The sequence below is a fragment of the Mustelus asterias genome, chromosome 25 (genome assembly GCF_964213995.1).
Source record: "Mustelus asterias chromosome 25, sMusAst1.hap1.1, whole genome shotgun sequence".
Classification (NCBI taxonomy): domain Eukaryota; kingdom Metazoa; phylum Chordata; class Chondrichthyes; order Carcharhiniformes; family Triakidae; genus Mustelus; species Mustelus asterias.
The window spans coordinates 7,759,108-7,772,621 of record NC_135825.1 but is presented as its reverse complement, the minus strand read 5'-3'; the positions used below and the strand labels follow the sequence as shown (position 1 = coordinate 7,772,621).

The following is a 13,514-nucleotide window of genomic DNA, read 5'->3' as shown; positions in this document are numbered from 1 at the left end:
ATTTTAGAGGACATGGGGAGAAACTGTTTCTACTTGCAGAAGGAGCACACAAGTCTGTGTAGCACACAAGAAACAGTACTTTCCACTATATACTAATACATGTGGCAATAAATCAAATTTAAAAAAATCAGAGGACACGTTGAACATAACTTGACAAACGAAAGAGAGGGAAAATTGAGATTTTCTTTTTCAGTTGGTGAGTTATGGTGATCTGGAATGCACTTCCCGATGAGGCAAATGAAGCAAATTTAGCTGTAACTTTCCAGAGAATTGGAGGAATATCTCAGGACTGTGAAGAAGGAGCAGAGCAGTGGGAATAATTGCATGGCACTTTTAAAGAGTCTATGGATGCATTATGGGCTGAATGGGTGCCTCCTGTCCCATATAAATTGTATATAAGCATACCATGTAATGATGCATTCTGTATGATTCTATATAATCATGAATGGAGAATGTTGGGTGGGCTGATTGACATTGTTTTTTTGCTTTGCCTTATTTTCTTGATATGACAGCTCGGTAGAGTTGGGTCATATTTCAGCAACTTAGCCAGGGTTAATTGTTGGGCCAAAATGTTTCCAAGGTACATGAGATGGATCTATCAGTGCAGCTGGGCACATGGTTGTCAGCAATGTATTGTCACCCTGGCAGGACTTCAGTAGATTTTCAGTATATATGTTAATGAGCAAAAACCTGCACACCACACCACCCCCCGCCCCAATCTTCATTCACAGTGTCCAAGAGAATGTTTTTTTGCCATTTGAGGGATGGTAGTGCTTAGGATAAAATGCTTTCATTCAGCATTCTCAAGACAAGCATAGCATAGTTGTGTGCTTGTTCTATCTGCCTTGGTGGTTAGGTTAGATGCACTGACCCAAACAGGTGCCAGAGCGTGGCAACTTGGGGAATTTCGCACTAACTTCATTGCAGTGTTAATGTAAGCCTTACCTGTGACTAATAAACTTTTCTTTGGTGATCTACCTTGGGTCCAATTTTAGAATGCCCCATAGAGCAACCGTGTTTCCCACAGCAATCATTATCTCCTGACCTGGGTTTGCCAGTCCAGGGTCTGTTACCAACTGACTGTTTTATCAAGTAATCAGGTTGACACTACCCTTGTGCTGGCTTTGAGAGCCAATATGTTGTAAGGAATTTTTCACCCCGCTCATTGGTCCCTCTTTTTTTTGTTCATTCCTTACAGGAAGCACTGGAGTCGTGTCTCACCCGGATTACCAAACTGGAGCTTCAGCAGCAACAGCAGCAGGTGGTGCAACTGGAGGGGGTGGAGAACGCTAATGCAAGGGCATTGCTGGGCAAATTCATCAATGTTATCTTGGCACTCATGGCTGTCATACTGGTCTTTGTCTCCACCATAGCCAACTTCATCACTCCTCTCATGAAGACACGGTTCCGGGTGCTCAGCACACTGCTGCTGGTGCTGTTCCTGGTCTCCCTCTGGAAGCAATGGGAAAATATTATGTACTTCTCAGAACAGATCCAGTTACCCAGCTGATCTGGACATTTTTGATAGCTGACAGATCGGCGTGCTTTTATAAAACAAAAACAAGGATTCCTAACCTCTTGTTTTTTCTCCCCCCTCTCTCACCCCACCACCTCACATCGATATCGGTGACATTGTTGGTTTGGCGGCTGCGTACAGCAATATGACTCACGATGCGATGAGGCCCGATTAGAAGGAAGAACTGATTGAACTATGTTGCTCTTCTAAAAGATCTTAACTGAACAGTCTGTGAGACACTTGTTGCATGCCGACTGAAGCAAGCAATGAAAGAAGGCATTTTGAGGAAGACACTTCATAACGAATTGTACCATTTCAGTATTTTTTTTTGTTTTCTTGTTAACTTATAACAAATATTTAAGAGTTTTTGTGGGGGTCAGGGAGAGAATCGATATTATTTGTGTGACTGCTTATATATTTATTTATAACTAATATACATTCGATATAGCACAAATGGTTTGCAAGATCCCCTAAGCTTAATCACATTGCACATTCCGATTTATGTGAATACAGTTCTTGCAAGAAGTAGGGATTAATTCTTACTTAAGGCACTGGGAGGAGTTGAAGATATTTCTGTTGGACTGCTTGAGCAGGCGGTGAAGGAAATTTTGCTTTGCCCAGTTGGGAATATTTGCAATTGAAGAAATGGGTGGAACATTGGAGGGAAAATTGCAGATGCTTTTGGTGAAGGAAGGTTGCCGCCACACTGGACCATATTTTTAGAAGAATTTTATTTTAATTTTCCCGGTCTTGCGTCTTTCGAGCTGGCTTGATTCGCCTCTGTAGCTGCCAGAATCAGTAAATGAGCAAACTGTTGCGGTCATGTGTTGGCTAGCGACTGCAGACAATGAAATGGCGAGAGATGTCTTGGTCACTGAGATACTGCTGGATTATGACACACGACCTGTAGTGGGGTTGGGGGGGAAAAGTACTTTGAGTCATAGTAGGATCCCTTCGTGCAGTAGCAAATAGAGACATAACCTGTTCAAAAATTCAATCGACGAATTTGCTCGGAGTTAAGACCATCATGATGTGTGTTACTAAGTAGGTTTTCTACAGTTTTTTTAAATGTAGTTAAGCACGACGGGTTATTCCGCTTTGCTCTTCCCTCCATACCTTGCAATCACTTGACCTGTTAACCAGGCAATGGACACATCTCTGATGGAGAAAGAGAGTTTGGGTCTACATGTTGGGTTTGGTGTGAAGGTTTTAAAAGCTGTTAAAAATTAGATGAGTACATTTTCCCCAGCTGATGTGCTGTTGTGGCAGGGTATGTATCAGCTTTGTGTGGGTAAGTAATGATTGAAATAAGTTTGCCTCATCAGGACGCAGTAGCTTTTTGTGGTGCATTTCTTGAATTTTTTAATGATATTTTTTATTTATAAGGACTATTTGGTGAAGCAACATGAAAATATTTTTCATCCAGGTGCCAGCAACACTTGGTAGATCAGGAGATTAGGTGCACGTTTCCCCTTTTGCTTTGTCCCCTCTTCTTTTACCTACAGCACCTCTCTCATATTCAGTTCCAAAGAATTGAGCTAATGGAGAGCTCATTCTTATTGGAAAGAGCAAACTGGATGTTTGACCATCAGTGGATGTGAAGTAAGCAATGTAGTGCAATAGCAGAGAGATTGTGACAATAGCCCAAACTGCTCGCAGAGTTCACAATGTGCTTAAGATGTGAAGGCACGAAATGGTCCCCACACATCAAGCAATTGTCTCGTCCGCTGAAAAGATGTTTCCTGTAAAATCAAAATTCCCGCCCGTGCCATGGATTCAGATGAGGAAAGCCTTTCAACCTATTTGAACTTGTCTATCCAGACCATGCCAACAATTTGTACGTCCCACTTTTAAACACTATTTTTGCCTTATTTCATTTCCTGCATTAACTATCTGGGGGAATGTGTGCTTTCATTGTTTCTTATATTTACTGTAGGCTGGAGTAAATTTGCAATTCCAATTCGGAGGACTGTCCAAGCGAATACAGATTATATTCTGAATTAGTCCAGAGGTGAGGGGTGGAGAGTGCAGCAATAAAAAGTACCCTCAAGCAGAAGTGATTTCGGATAGAACACAAGAGACTTGGAGTAGAGAGAATACCAGTGAGACATTCCCAAAGAGAACAATGTGTTCAACATTTTTTTTTCCTGTTTTAATCAGAGAATTGGTGTCTCTTGGTGCTCAATATTTTTGGAAACATTTAGACTGATGAGTACTGGTTTGACAAATCTGTGTGCAATTAAATGGGTTCAGAGCTTGTGAAGCCTACATTTAGAGGAAAACTTTCTCATCAGTGGCCTGAAAACAGCTTGCAGTTTTATGGAGTTTTGCTAGGACCTTGATTTATCATTGACTTGATGAGTGAATACATCAAATGCTGAACCAGATCGACCAGAAGGTTCCAGGTCTGCACTGAATTTGTACGCTTGTGCACCTAAGAGTAATTGCTTGAATATAGGGAGAAACTGTACCGCAGGTCTTTGGAAAAGGGAAGGGAGTCATTAGAAAAGGGGAAAGATAATAAAGATTATACTATGGTTACTCAAGTTAGTTGAGAGTTAAATAATCCAAGTCCAGCTGTACTGCGAAAGCCTAGTCACAGAACATGTGGGGCTAATGCAGTATCATGCAAGGAAGTGGTGTCAGTGGGGCCATTCTAACACATCAATAATACATTAGTGTGTGTGTAACAGGAAGGGCGATAATGCAAGGTAACATGCTGTTAACGCAATGGAAATTCTCGCCATTTAGGAAGGGATGTGCTTTCCTGTATAGGTACAGCATGAGGAAAAAGGAGTGTACAGTTTGAAGGTCAGTTTGTAATCTTCAGTTTAACAAAACAGAATTTTATGTAAAGCACCTTTGGTTAAAACCTTATTTTCTGAAGTATTTTTTCCTCTGTTTCGAAAACGTGAACCATAGCCTTTGTAGCAAACTTGCTTGGATGGTCAGAATTATAAATCTAGAACTTTATGAAGATTGATGAAGGAGCATTACTGTCCTAATCTGTTTGATACAGGAATTTAATAGATTAAAAATCAGAAATCTGTGCGTGCTTCCTATTTTAGTTTTCCAATTTAAATTTGAGTCCAAATTTATAACCGAAACTTGCTTTGTAGACTTGTCTACAGAGATACTCCTGTCCTGCCAGTGATGGCACTGCTATGTCTCCACCAGTGAGTGGGTACAATTGTAAGGTGGCAGGTTTACATTGGTGTTTCTATTGATGAAATGGATGTAGGAATTTGAAATGGAAATGCAAAGATGAATTTAAAAATGAGGGTTGAATTAGGTTTGCACGCCTGGTACATTTATCCCCACCTTCTACCCTGGTTTCACTGATTTTGACTCTGTGTAATATCGATGTATTCGACAAGTTATTCAAAATAATGTTCTAAGGATTCCTGGAATTTGGACAATTTCAGAAGAGATAATTGAATATCTGTGTACAATGCTGACCACTGTTCCACTTGATCCAGTGACATCAGTGATTACTGCTCCCTCTAGTTCTTAGCAATCAGTTCCTAGTCCAAATACTTAGGGGCGGCACAGTGGTTAGCACTGCTGCCTCAGAGCGCCAAGGACCCAGGTTCGATTTCCAGCTTGGGTCACTATCTGTGTGGAGTTTGCACATTTTCCCTGTGTCTGCGTGGGTTTCCTCCGAGTGCTCCAGTTTCCCCCCATAGTTCAAAGATGTGCAGGTTAGGTTGATTGGCCATGCTAAATTGACTCTTAGTGTCAGGGTGATTAGCAGGGTAAATGTATGCGGTTACAGGGATAGGGCCTGGGTGGGATTGTGGTCGGTGCAGGCTGGATGGGCCGAATGGCCTCTTGCTGCACTGTAGGGATTCTTTGATCCTATTCTATGACTTGATGGATTTTGTTAGTTGGAGTTGTACAACATGTCTTTTTTCCTACTGGTTCCAATATTTCTCTATCTGTAGCCCAGCACATTGCATCCATTATGATTGCACTTGCATCAGTCCATGAATCATCTGGGTGATAACTGAATTTGTGATGCTGAAAGTCTAAAACAGGAATACCAAGAAACACAGCAGGCCAGGCAACATCTATGATGGGAATGGAAAAAGTAAAAGGTGAGCAGGCATATTAATACAATCAGAAAAAGGCAAAGGAGAAACAAAACGCACAGGCAAATCTAAGAATTCATGATTGGAATGGTGAAACATATGTGTTTTATCATTTAGTCATGATCTCTGTGTGGGCATTTGTATGTCCTTCCCTTTCTCTGAATGCATTTCCATGCCAGTATGCTTCTTACATTTCAGTTTAGAGGATCTACACCCCAAATGTGAACTTGTCTGTTCCTTCCACAGACACTGACTAGCCTGCTGTGTATTTCAGGCATTTTTTGATTTTGATTCAGCTAGTTGTGTGATTTGCATTTCGCTCTTCTATCAGGGCCTTGATTCCTAGTTAAGTCTCGGGCAGATGGGTTTGTGTTTGTTTTTTTTAAAACAGGCAGCAATGAATCCAGCAAATTTACCATACACGCACGCACGCACGCACACACACATACGCACACAGCATGATTTGCTGTCTGGGTGCATTTGTTTTGCACAAACAAGGCCCAGGTGGAAGTGGATGTGCCAGTCCCTGAACATCTACATTAAAGCTAGTCATTAACCACCACAAATTTGTTTGCCTGAGTTATGGCCATGTCACTATCTGACAGGAGTGCAAGAGACAAAAGAATAGGACAAAGCATGTTGCAAACCGTACAAATTTAATAAGCTATCATTTGGATCTTATTTTCACAAGTTTGGATTTATCAATTTGACACACACGTTATTTCAAAGATATTGAGTCTTACAGTAGTGAAGTTGATTGAACACTAAATGAAGACCAAATGAAGTTTTCATACAGGGATTATCCAATATTGGGAAAACTGCTCTCCACGGTAAAATCAAAGAATATTTATTGCGTAATTTGACAATTTCATTGCAAGTAATTGGATTCATTCCTCATGTGTCAGCTAAACAGTTCAATTGATATTTTCCTTTTCCAATTTAACAGTATTGTACTTTGAAGATTTACTGCCACTTCCCAGTCGGAGCTCTCCCTGGGGATCTTGCAGTTCTTGCAGCATCAAGCACTTTATGTAGGCACAATAGACCTTTACAGTGAGGCAGTCAAAAGGCACATTTATCTTCATGCTTAAGTACAAGAGGTAACAGATCCTGTTCTAGAGTGTTACCACACTGTGCTGAACTGTATTACTTTAGGTGCACATGACATTGCTGTGAGAAATAGGGGCTGAAAGAATGAATGCACAGGGCCTTGTGTTTCCCCACTTGCTTTACTAAAACAGGCAGTCTTAATTTTGTGGCAGATTTGTGGACCCACAGTTTTTTGCGGGGGGTCCATGGTGCTGTTGGTTCCCTGAAGGTCAGGTTATTTGCATTAAAGATTGTCACTGACAGCAGAAGAACAGCGTGTTTGCCATTGGCTGTATTGTTGTATATTAAAATAAACTAATATATGTAATATACATATATATATGTGTATGTATAGAGTAAGCTGTGAAGAGCAATGAGATGTGGGAAGCATTTAAATATCCAATTTATCCCATTAGTGCAAAGACCTGATAACTCTCCAGTGATGTTTGAATGTTTGAAGAACATTCAAAGAACTGACAAAGATGCCTCCCTATTTAACATATTTTCCAAGTCTTACTTGACTGCTACATGATACCTACTATCATGCGGTGTGAACTAGTTGTTTCCCTTTTCCTCCCAACGTGACCAGCTGCTACTGCAAAAGTCCTCATAAGTGGCATTAAAGGGCAAGTCCAGTTTGGTTGCTGGGGGGGATTTGGTACACCCCATTTTCTATTTAAAAATGTGTTTACTTTGTGGGGAAGTATGACAGGCTAGTTCTCAATCCCCGCCAAGTTGCTGTACACTGAGATTGGACTGTGCCTGATAAATTCTTTGGTTGGTCTAATTAAACAGAGGCACTCTCAGATACATCTATCATGAGGAGCAAGATCTGCTCAACACCTCTGTAGCCAAAAAAGTTAATGTCCGAAGTTTTAAAAATCTTCAATCCATGTGTTTTAGTCGCCATCAATTGGGGAAGTGTTTCAAACAAAAAGTGCTCCCTCCTCAATTTACCTTCTGCTGTAAGTGCTTAACTTGTGTTTTCAGACACTCTTACATTGGTTTACCAAATGGGGGAAGGCAACAGCGTGAAAATTGATTCCATGCAGAGTACAAAGTTTTATTTTGAAAATAGTGTCCTGTCTGCATAGATTTCTACAAGGTGGCCCTTTCCATTTCGGTTGCATAAAACTGGGTCCAGTTGCTCTAAAGTGCTTTGAATCAGCAGCTTGCGGCTGTAATTCATCATTTCACCTCCTCCACGCTACGTGAGATATTTTCCTGGTTTTGGATTCTCGAGGGCTCAAAGATGCAAAAGAAGTTAGAACTAGTGGGCATTCAAAAGAACACAGCAATTGAGTCAAGCGTGCAACATGATCCGACAGCCTGTGCCAGGCTAGTTGTAATGTATAAATAATCATCTCTGGTTATGTTCTCCTCTTTAATAGAAAACATGTGTAAAACACTCCTTTAATAGCACATACTGTATGGAGCCCAAAGACAACCTTATTGATTAGAGAGAGTGATCTATTGTGATACAGTAGAGAATATGAAATCCCCTGCATTACAGATTCTAAGCCTGTCTGCACCATAAGTCCTCCAGTTGCTGTTAAGAATGTAAACTACTGCAATCCTTTTTTACACGCAAGGTCCAAAGTTACTTTTATCAAGTTATTTAAAGAGATACCTGAAGTTAAGTTATGATATGTTTTTATTATTGACTGAATTATTTAAGTTGCTATTCTTGCGGACACTCCAATAACATGCCTTCCTGACTCTGATGCCCTTTTCTCTTTACATGTGGACATCAGGTCAGTTGTTTTGCTGCACCGACTCCTGGGGAATAACTTTGTACAATTCATGGGCTGTTCCTGTAGCAGTTCTAGGCAGTGTGAATGTTTGTTATTTGCAGTTCCATTATTTCAAAATTGTTCATGTTTTAATTTTTCTTTACTTTTGCCTTCATGTTGCAATATATTTATTATCCGAGAGCAATTAGCTTTTACAGATTTCTTCCACAAGTACTATAATGGAGGGCACCTATTTGCAGTTGGAAAATATGTTTATTGCTTTTTTAAAAAAAAGAACAAAGCATTCCTGTCCTGCAAGACCTGATTGGAAGAATGTTGTGCTTGTATTTAAATGTGCACCTCTGTTCCAGGATGCCTACAAGGATGGGAATGGCCGTTTGCTTCACTGGAAGTCCATTCCACATTCTTGTGTGAAGAAAATACTCTTGTTCTCGGCCCTAAAATTACCCTATAATTGTTGAATCTGTCACCAATTGGACGTGTCCAACGTATGATGTATTAGAATATGTTAAGATATCGGGAAATTAACAACCCCCTACCTCAGCATTTCAAAGTCTGTTTCCCCAATGAATCAGATTGGTTGATGCACTTCCATTCCAGTGCGTTCACTAACAGGCTACTTGCCTGTGCTTTTAAGGGTTGAGCATTACTTGGGACTGCATTTGGGCCACCGTACTTGGGGCGGGACAATTAGGTTAAGTTCCCACTCCTAAACTGCTCTTCATTGATGCCGATGGGAAGTGTGCATGTGTGTGGCTGTCGGGCACAGGTGTGACTGTAATAGCGAATGGAAGGAGGATTGCTGACTCCCTTGGCACTATCACAAGAGGAGTCTGTAATTAGAAACAATGTTAGGGGAGGGTTGGGATGGCTGGTGAGGGAGAAAAATCTGGCAAGTTCCGCTAATATTTGGATTCCACTGGGAGCTTGGCAAGCTACGTAGTTGGTTTGTCCAAATCTCAAATATCAATGTCTGTTTCTTTGGCCCTTGAGGTGCTTAATTAACCATGTGGCTAAACTCCTTTGCCATGCAAAGCGCACCGCCATGCCAAAGAATTTGATACTGGGTCTGTGTCATTGAAATGTTTATTCAGGTGGACAAAGAATCATGGAAGGAGTTATAAATTACTTGGGTGGGGGGGGGAATAAATCATTTGGCAACGTTATCAGATTAACATTGTCCTGTATAAAAGGCAAGGATGAGAAGTTACATGCTTACTTTTAGCCACTAAACCCTTGGGGACCTTCACCTGTCAGTGTTCCTCGTTATCTACATGTGCTCAGCATAAAGATCTGAGTGCAAGAGCTTTCAAGGATACACTTTATATCGGAATCTCCCGTCATCCCTTCATTGTGTTTTATTTTCTAGACGAATAAGTGTTCGAGATAAATGTACACTTCTGCATACAACTGAAACAAAAATCTGAAATAAAATTGTCAAAAAAAATAAACCGATTTTTCAATAAATTTATTCAACGGTTTTAAGTTTTTTTGGTTCCTACAGGATGTTGGAGGTCCTTTGGTTTACTTGGCTGCAGTTTGACTCATCAATCCTGATGTCCCTTGATTTGATCATTTCATTGGTCCCAATCTGTTCGAGGTTCTTGAGATGGAAATCCTAAAATGATCAGTTGGTGATGTGGGCTTTTTGTCCATTCTTTTCACTGATTGCTGATAAACTATATTGATCATCCGCTAGGGGGCGTTACTTTGTGTGAACTAAACAGCTGGTGCTGATACATTATTAACCATTTAAATCCACCCCCACCCTCTCCCATGACCACACATGCATGTTCTCCAGAATGGTCACTGGATAGCAACAGCAGTTTGCATTGCCTTTAACATATTAAACTGTTCCAAGATGTTCCATGTGGGCGGCACGGCAGCACAGTGGTTAGCACTGCTGCTTCACAACTCCAGGGACCTGGGTTCAATTCCCGGCTTGGGTCACTGTCTGTGTGGAGTTTGCACATTCTCCTCGTGTCTGCGTGGGTTTCCTCCGGGTGCTCCGGTTTCCACCCACAGTCCAAAGATGTACGGGTTAGGTTGATGCTAAAAAAAAATTGCCCTTAGTGTCCTGAGATGCGTAGGTTAGAGGGATTAGTGGGTAAATATGTAGGGATATGGGGGTAGGGCCTGGATGGGATTGTGGTCGGTGCACACTCAATGGGCCGAATGGCCTCTTTCTGTACTGTAGGGTTTCTATGATTCTATGATTCAATCTATGAAACACTACCAAACAAAAGATAAGCACTGACCACCGTAGTGCGGGTCGGATCTCAAGCAATAATGAGTCAGAGTACAGGAATGAGATAGAGAATCTGGTGAACTGGTGCGGCAACAATAATCTTTCCTTCAATGTCAACAAAATGAAGGAGATTGTCATCGCCTTCAGGAAGCATAAAGGAGAACATGCCTCTGTCTACATCAATGGGGACGAAGCTTCAAGTTTTTCGATGTCCAGATCACCAACAACCTGTCCTTGTTCCCCCATGCCGACACCATGGTTAAGAAAACCCACCAACGCCTCTACTTTCTCAGAATAAGGGAATTTGGCATGTCAGTTATGACTCTGTCCAACTTTTACAGATGCACCATAGAAAGCATTCTTTCTGGTTGTATCACAGCTTGATATGTCTCCTGCTGTGCCCAAGACCGCAAGGAACCACAAAAGATCGTGAATGTCGCCCAATCCATCATGCAAACCATCCTCCCATTCATTGACTCTGTCTACAATTCCTGGTGCCTTGGAAAAGCAGCCAGCATAATTAAGGACTCCATGCACCCTGGACATTCACACTTCCACCTTCTTCCTTTGGGAAAAAGATATAAAAGTCTGAGGTCATGTACCAACCGACTCAAGAACCGCTTCTTCCCTGCTGCTGACAGACTTTTGAATGGACTTCCCTTGCATTAAGTTGATCTTTCTCTGCACCCTAGCTATAACTGTAAGACTGCATTCTGCACTCCCTCCTTTCCTTCTCTATGAATGGTATGTTTTGTCTGTATAGCATGCTTTTCCCTATGTTAATACATGTGACAATAATAAATCAAATCAAAATGTGTGGTATTAGGACAGGTGACCAAAAGCTTGGTCAGTGCTAAGTTTTAAGGTGTCTTAAAGGAAGAGAGGCAGAGGTTTAGAGATGAAATTCCAGACCTTCGGGCTGAGGCATGCTCACTAATGAAGCAAAAAGATCAGGGATGCACAAGAGCTGCAATCGGCATAGAGATCTGTGAAGTTTGTAGGCTGGAGAAGGTTGCAGACATGTATGATTGGGGTTGTGAATCCTTTGACAGATTTGAAAAAGAGGATGAAGTTTTTAACATCAGAAGGCAGAAGCCTGGCTATTTTGTGCACATCGCCTCCTCCCAATGAAGCTCCTTCCTCATGCTATTTCTAAGATAGGGGATTCGACCAAGCCCTTTTCAGCCTGTACATTGGGTTCTTTAACAGCAGAAATCAGACCGTTAATGACGGTGTCTGCTGAGCAAGCCCGGAGTACGCCCAGGCTACAGGAAGTCACAGATACTTTGGAGGATATGGAACAAGTGCAGGCCTTTGCTTCAGCTGTGCTGTAAAGAGGCCACACTTTGCAAACAGTCCAGGGTGGGTCTTCTCCGTTTCCCACAGTTTCCAAGGGTCACAGCTGCAGAATTTTATTTTCGCAAGTCAAGTTTCCATGACACACAACATTTTGATTGCAGCTGTACTGCAGACTGCTTACAGCATAATTTATAATTTGTTCTAAAGGATTTTAGCCAAGAGTTCTACTGAACCTAGCTACCAGCTGTTAGTACTCCTAACACAGTAACCGAGATATAGTGCTATAGGTACTAATAGTCCTTAAGTAGAGACTCCTAACACAGTAACTGAGATATGGTGCCACAGATATTAATAGACCTTCAGTGTCTTGCGCACAACCATTTTTATGCTGCAGCGCATATGGTTCAGATTGGGGGAGACCAACGTTTCCTCAAGTTTAGGTGCTGAAATGGAGTGCTTCAGATTTCTAGGTGTTCAGATCACCTACAATCTGGTCCCTCCATGCTGACACTATAGTTAAGAAAACCCACCAACTTTCTTTGAAGGTTAAGGAAATTTGGCGTGTCCTCTACAAAACACTCCAATTTTTTTACAGATGCACTATAGAAAGCATCCTATCTGGATGTGGCATAGCTTGGTATGGGCTCCTGCTCTGACCAAGATCGCAGGAAACTAAAGAGTTGTGAACGTAGCCCAGTCCATCACACAAACCAACCTCCCATCCATTGACTCCACCTACACTTCCCGCTGTCACGGGAAAGCAGCCAACATAATCAAGGATCCCACGCACCCTGGATTCACTCTCACCTTCTTCCATCAGGAAAAAGATACAGAAGTCTGAAAACACGTACCAATCAACTGAAGAACAGCTTCTTCCCTGCTGTTATCATACTTTAGAATGGACCTATCATATATTAAGTTGATCTTTCTCTTCACCCTATCTGTAACTGCAACACTATATTCTGTACCCTTTTCCTTCCCCCGCCCCCCCAAGTACTTTATGAATGGTAAGTTTTACCCATGTAGCACGCAAGAAACAATACTTTTCCCTGTGTCCCAGTACATGTGTCAAGTAAATCAAATATTGGAATTCCCTTGTCATAGCAAAAGAATTGTAGATCCTAATTTGTTTTGGGTCTGTGATTCTGCTACTAAGGTGAGTAGGCATTGTGGGAACCTTAATTAAACAAATGGCAATGTGGCATGGTGACCAAACCTTGTGGAGGGCATTCAAGATGATCTACTTGCAGATTCTGCAGGAGTAGACACTTCAAATTATTGTTAAAAATGCTTCTCCTCAATTTTAAGTATCTTGGTGTCTTTGCCTCACATCTCAACTTCCTCTCGCCTTAGGTCTCCTTTCACACCAATCTGAATCTCTAATTCTCATCTAATTTTAAGATTGGGTTTGTTTGTTCTCAGTTCCAACATCAGAGGAAATAATTTATTTAAATCTTTTTAACGTTTTAAACACCCCAACCAAAACACCTGTCAATCTCCAATTCTCTAGCATAGGA

At 41.4% G+C, this 13,514-nt stretch overlaps 1 protein-coding gene across 5 annotated transcripts in view; it reads left to right on the top strand.

The window, feature by feature from the left end:
• The window catches only part of tmcc2 (transmembrane and coiled-coil domain family 2), a 141,685-nt gene extending 131,771 nt beyond the window's left edge, over positions 1-9,914 (top strand). For all 5 annotated transcript variants that reach the window (XM_078242046.1, XM_078242048.1, XM_078242050.1 and 2 more), the window contains one exon: positions 1,199-9,914. In XM_078242046.1, coding sequence (XP_078098172.1) covers positions 1,199-1,510 — 312 coding nt within the window. In that variant the 3' untranslated portion in view covers positions 1,511-9,914. The remainder of the gene's footprint in view (positions 1-1,198) is intronic.
• Positions 9,915-13,514: the final 3,600 nt, after the last annotated feature.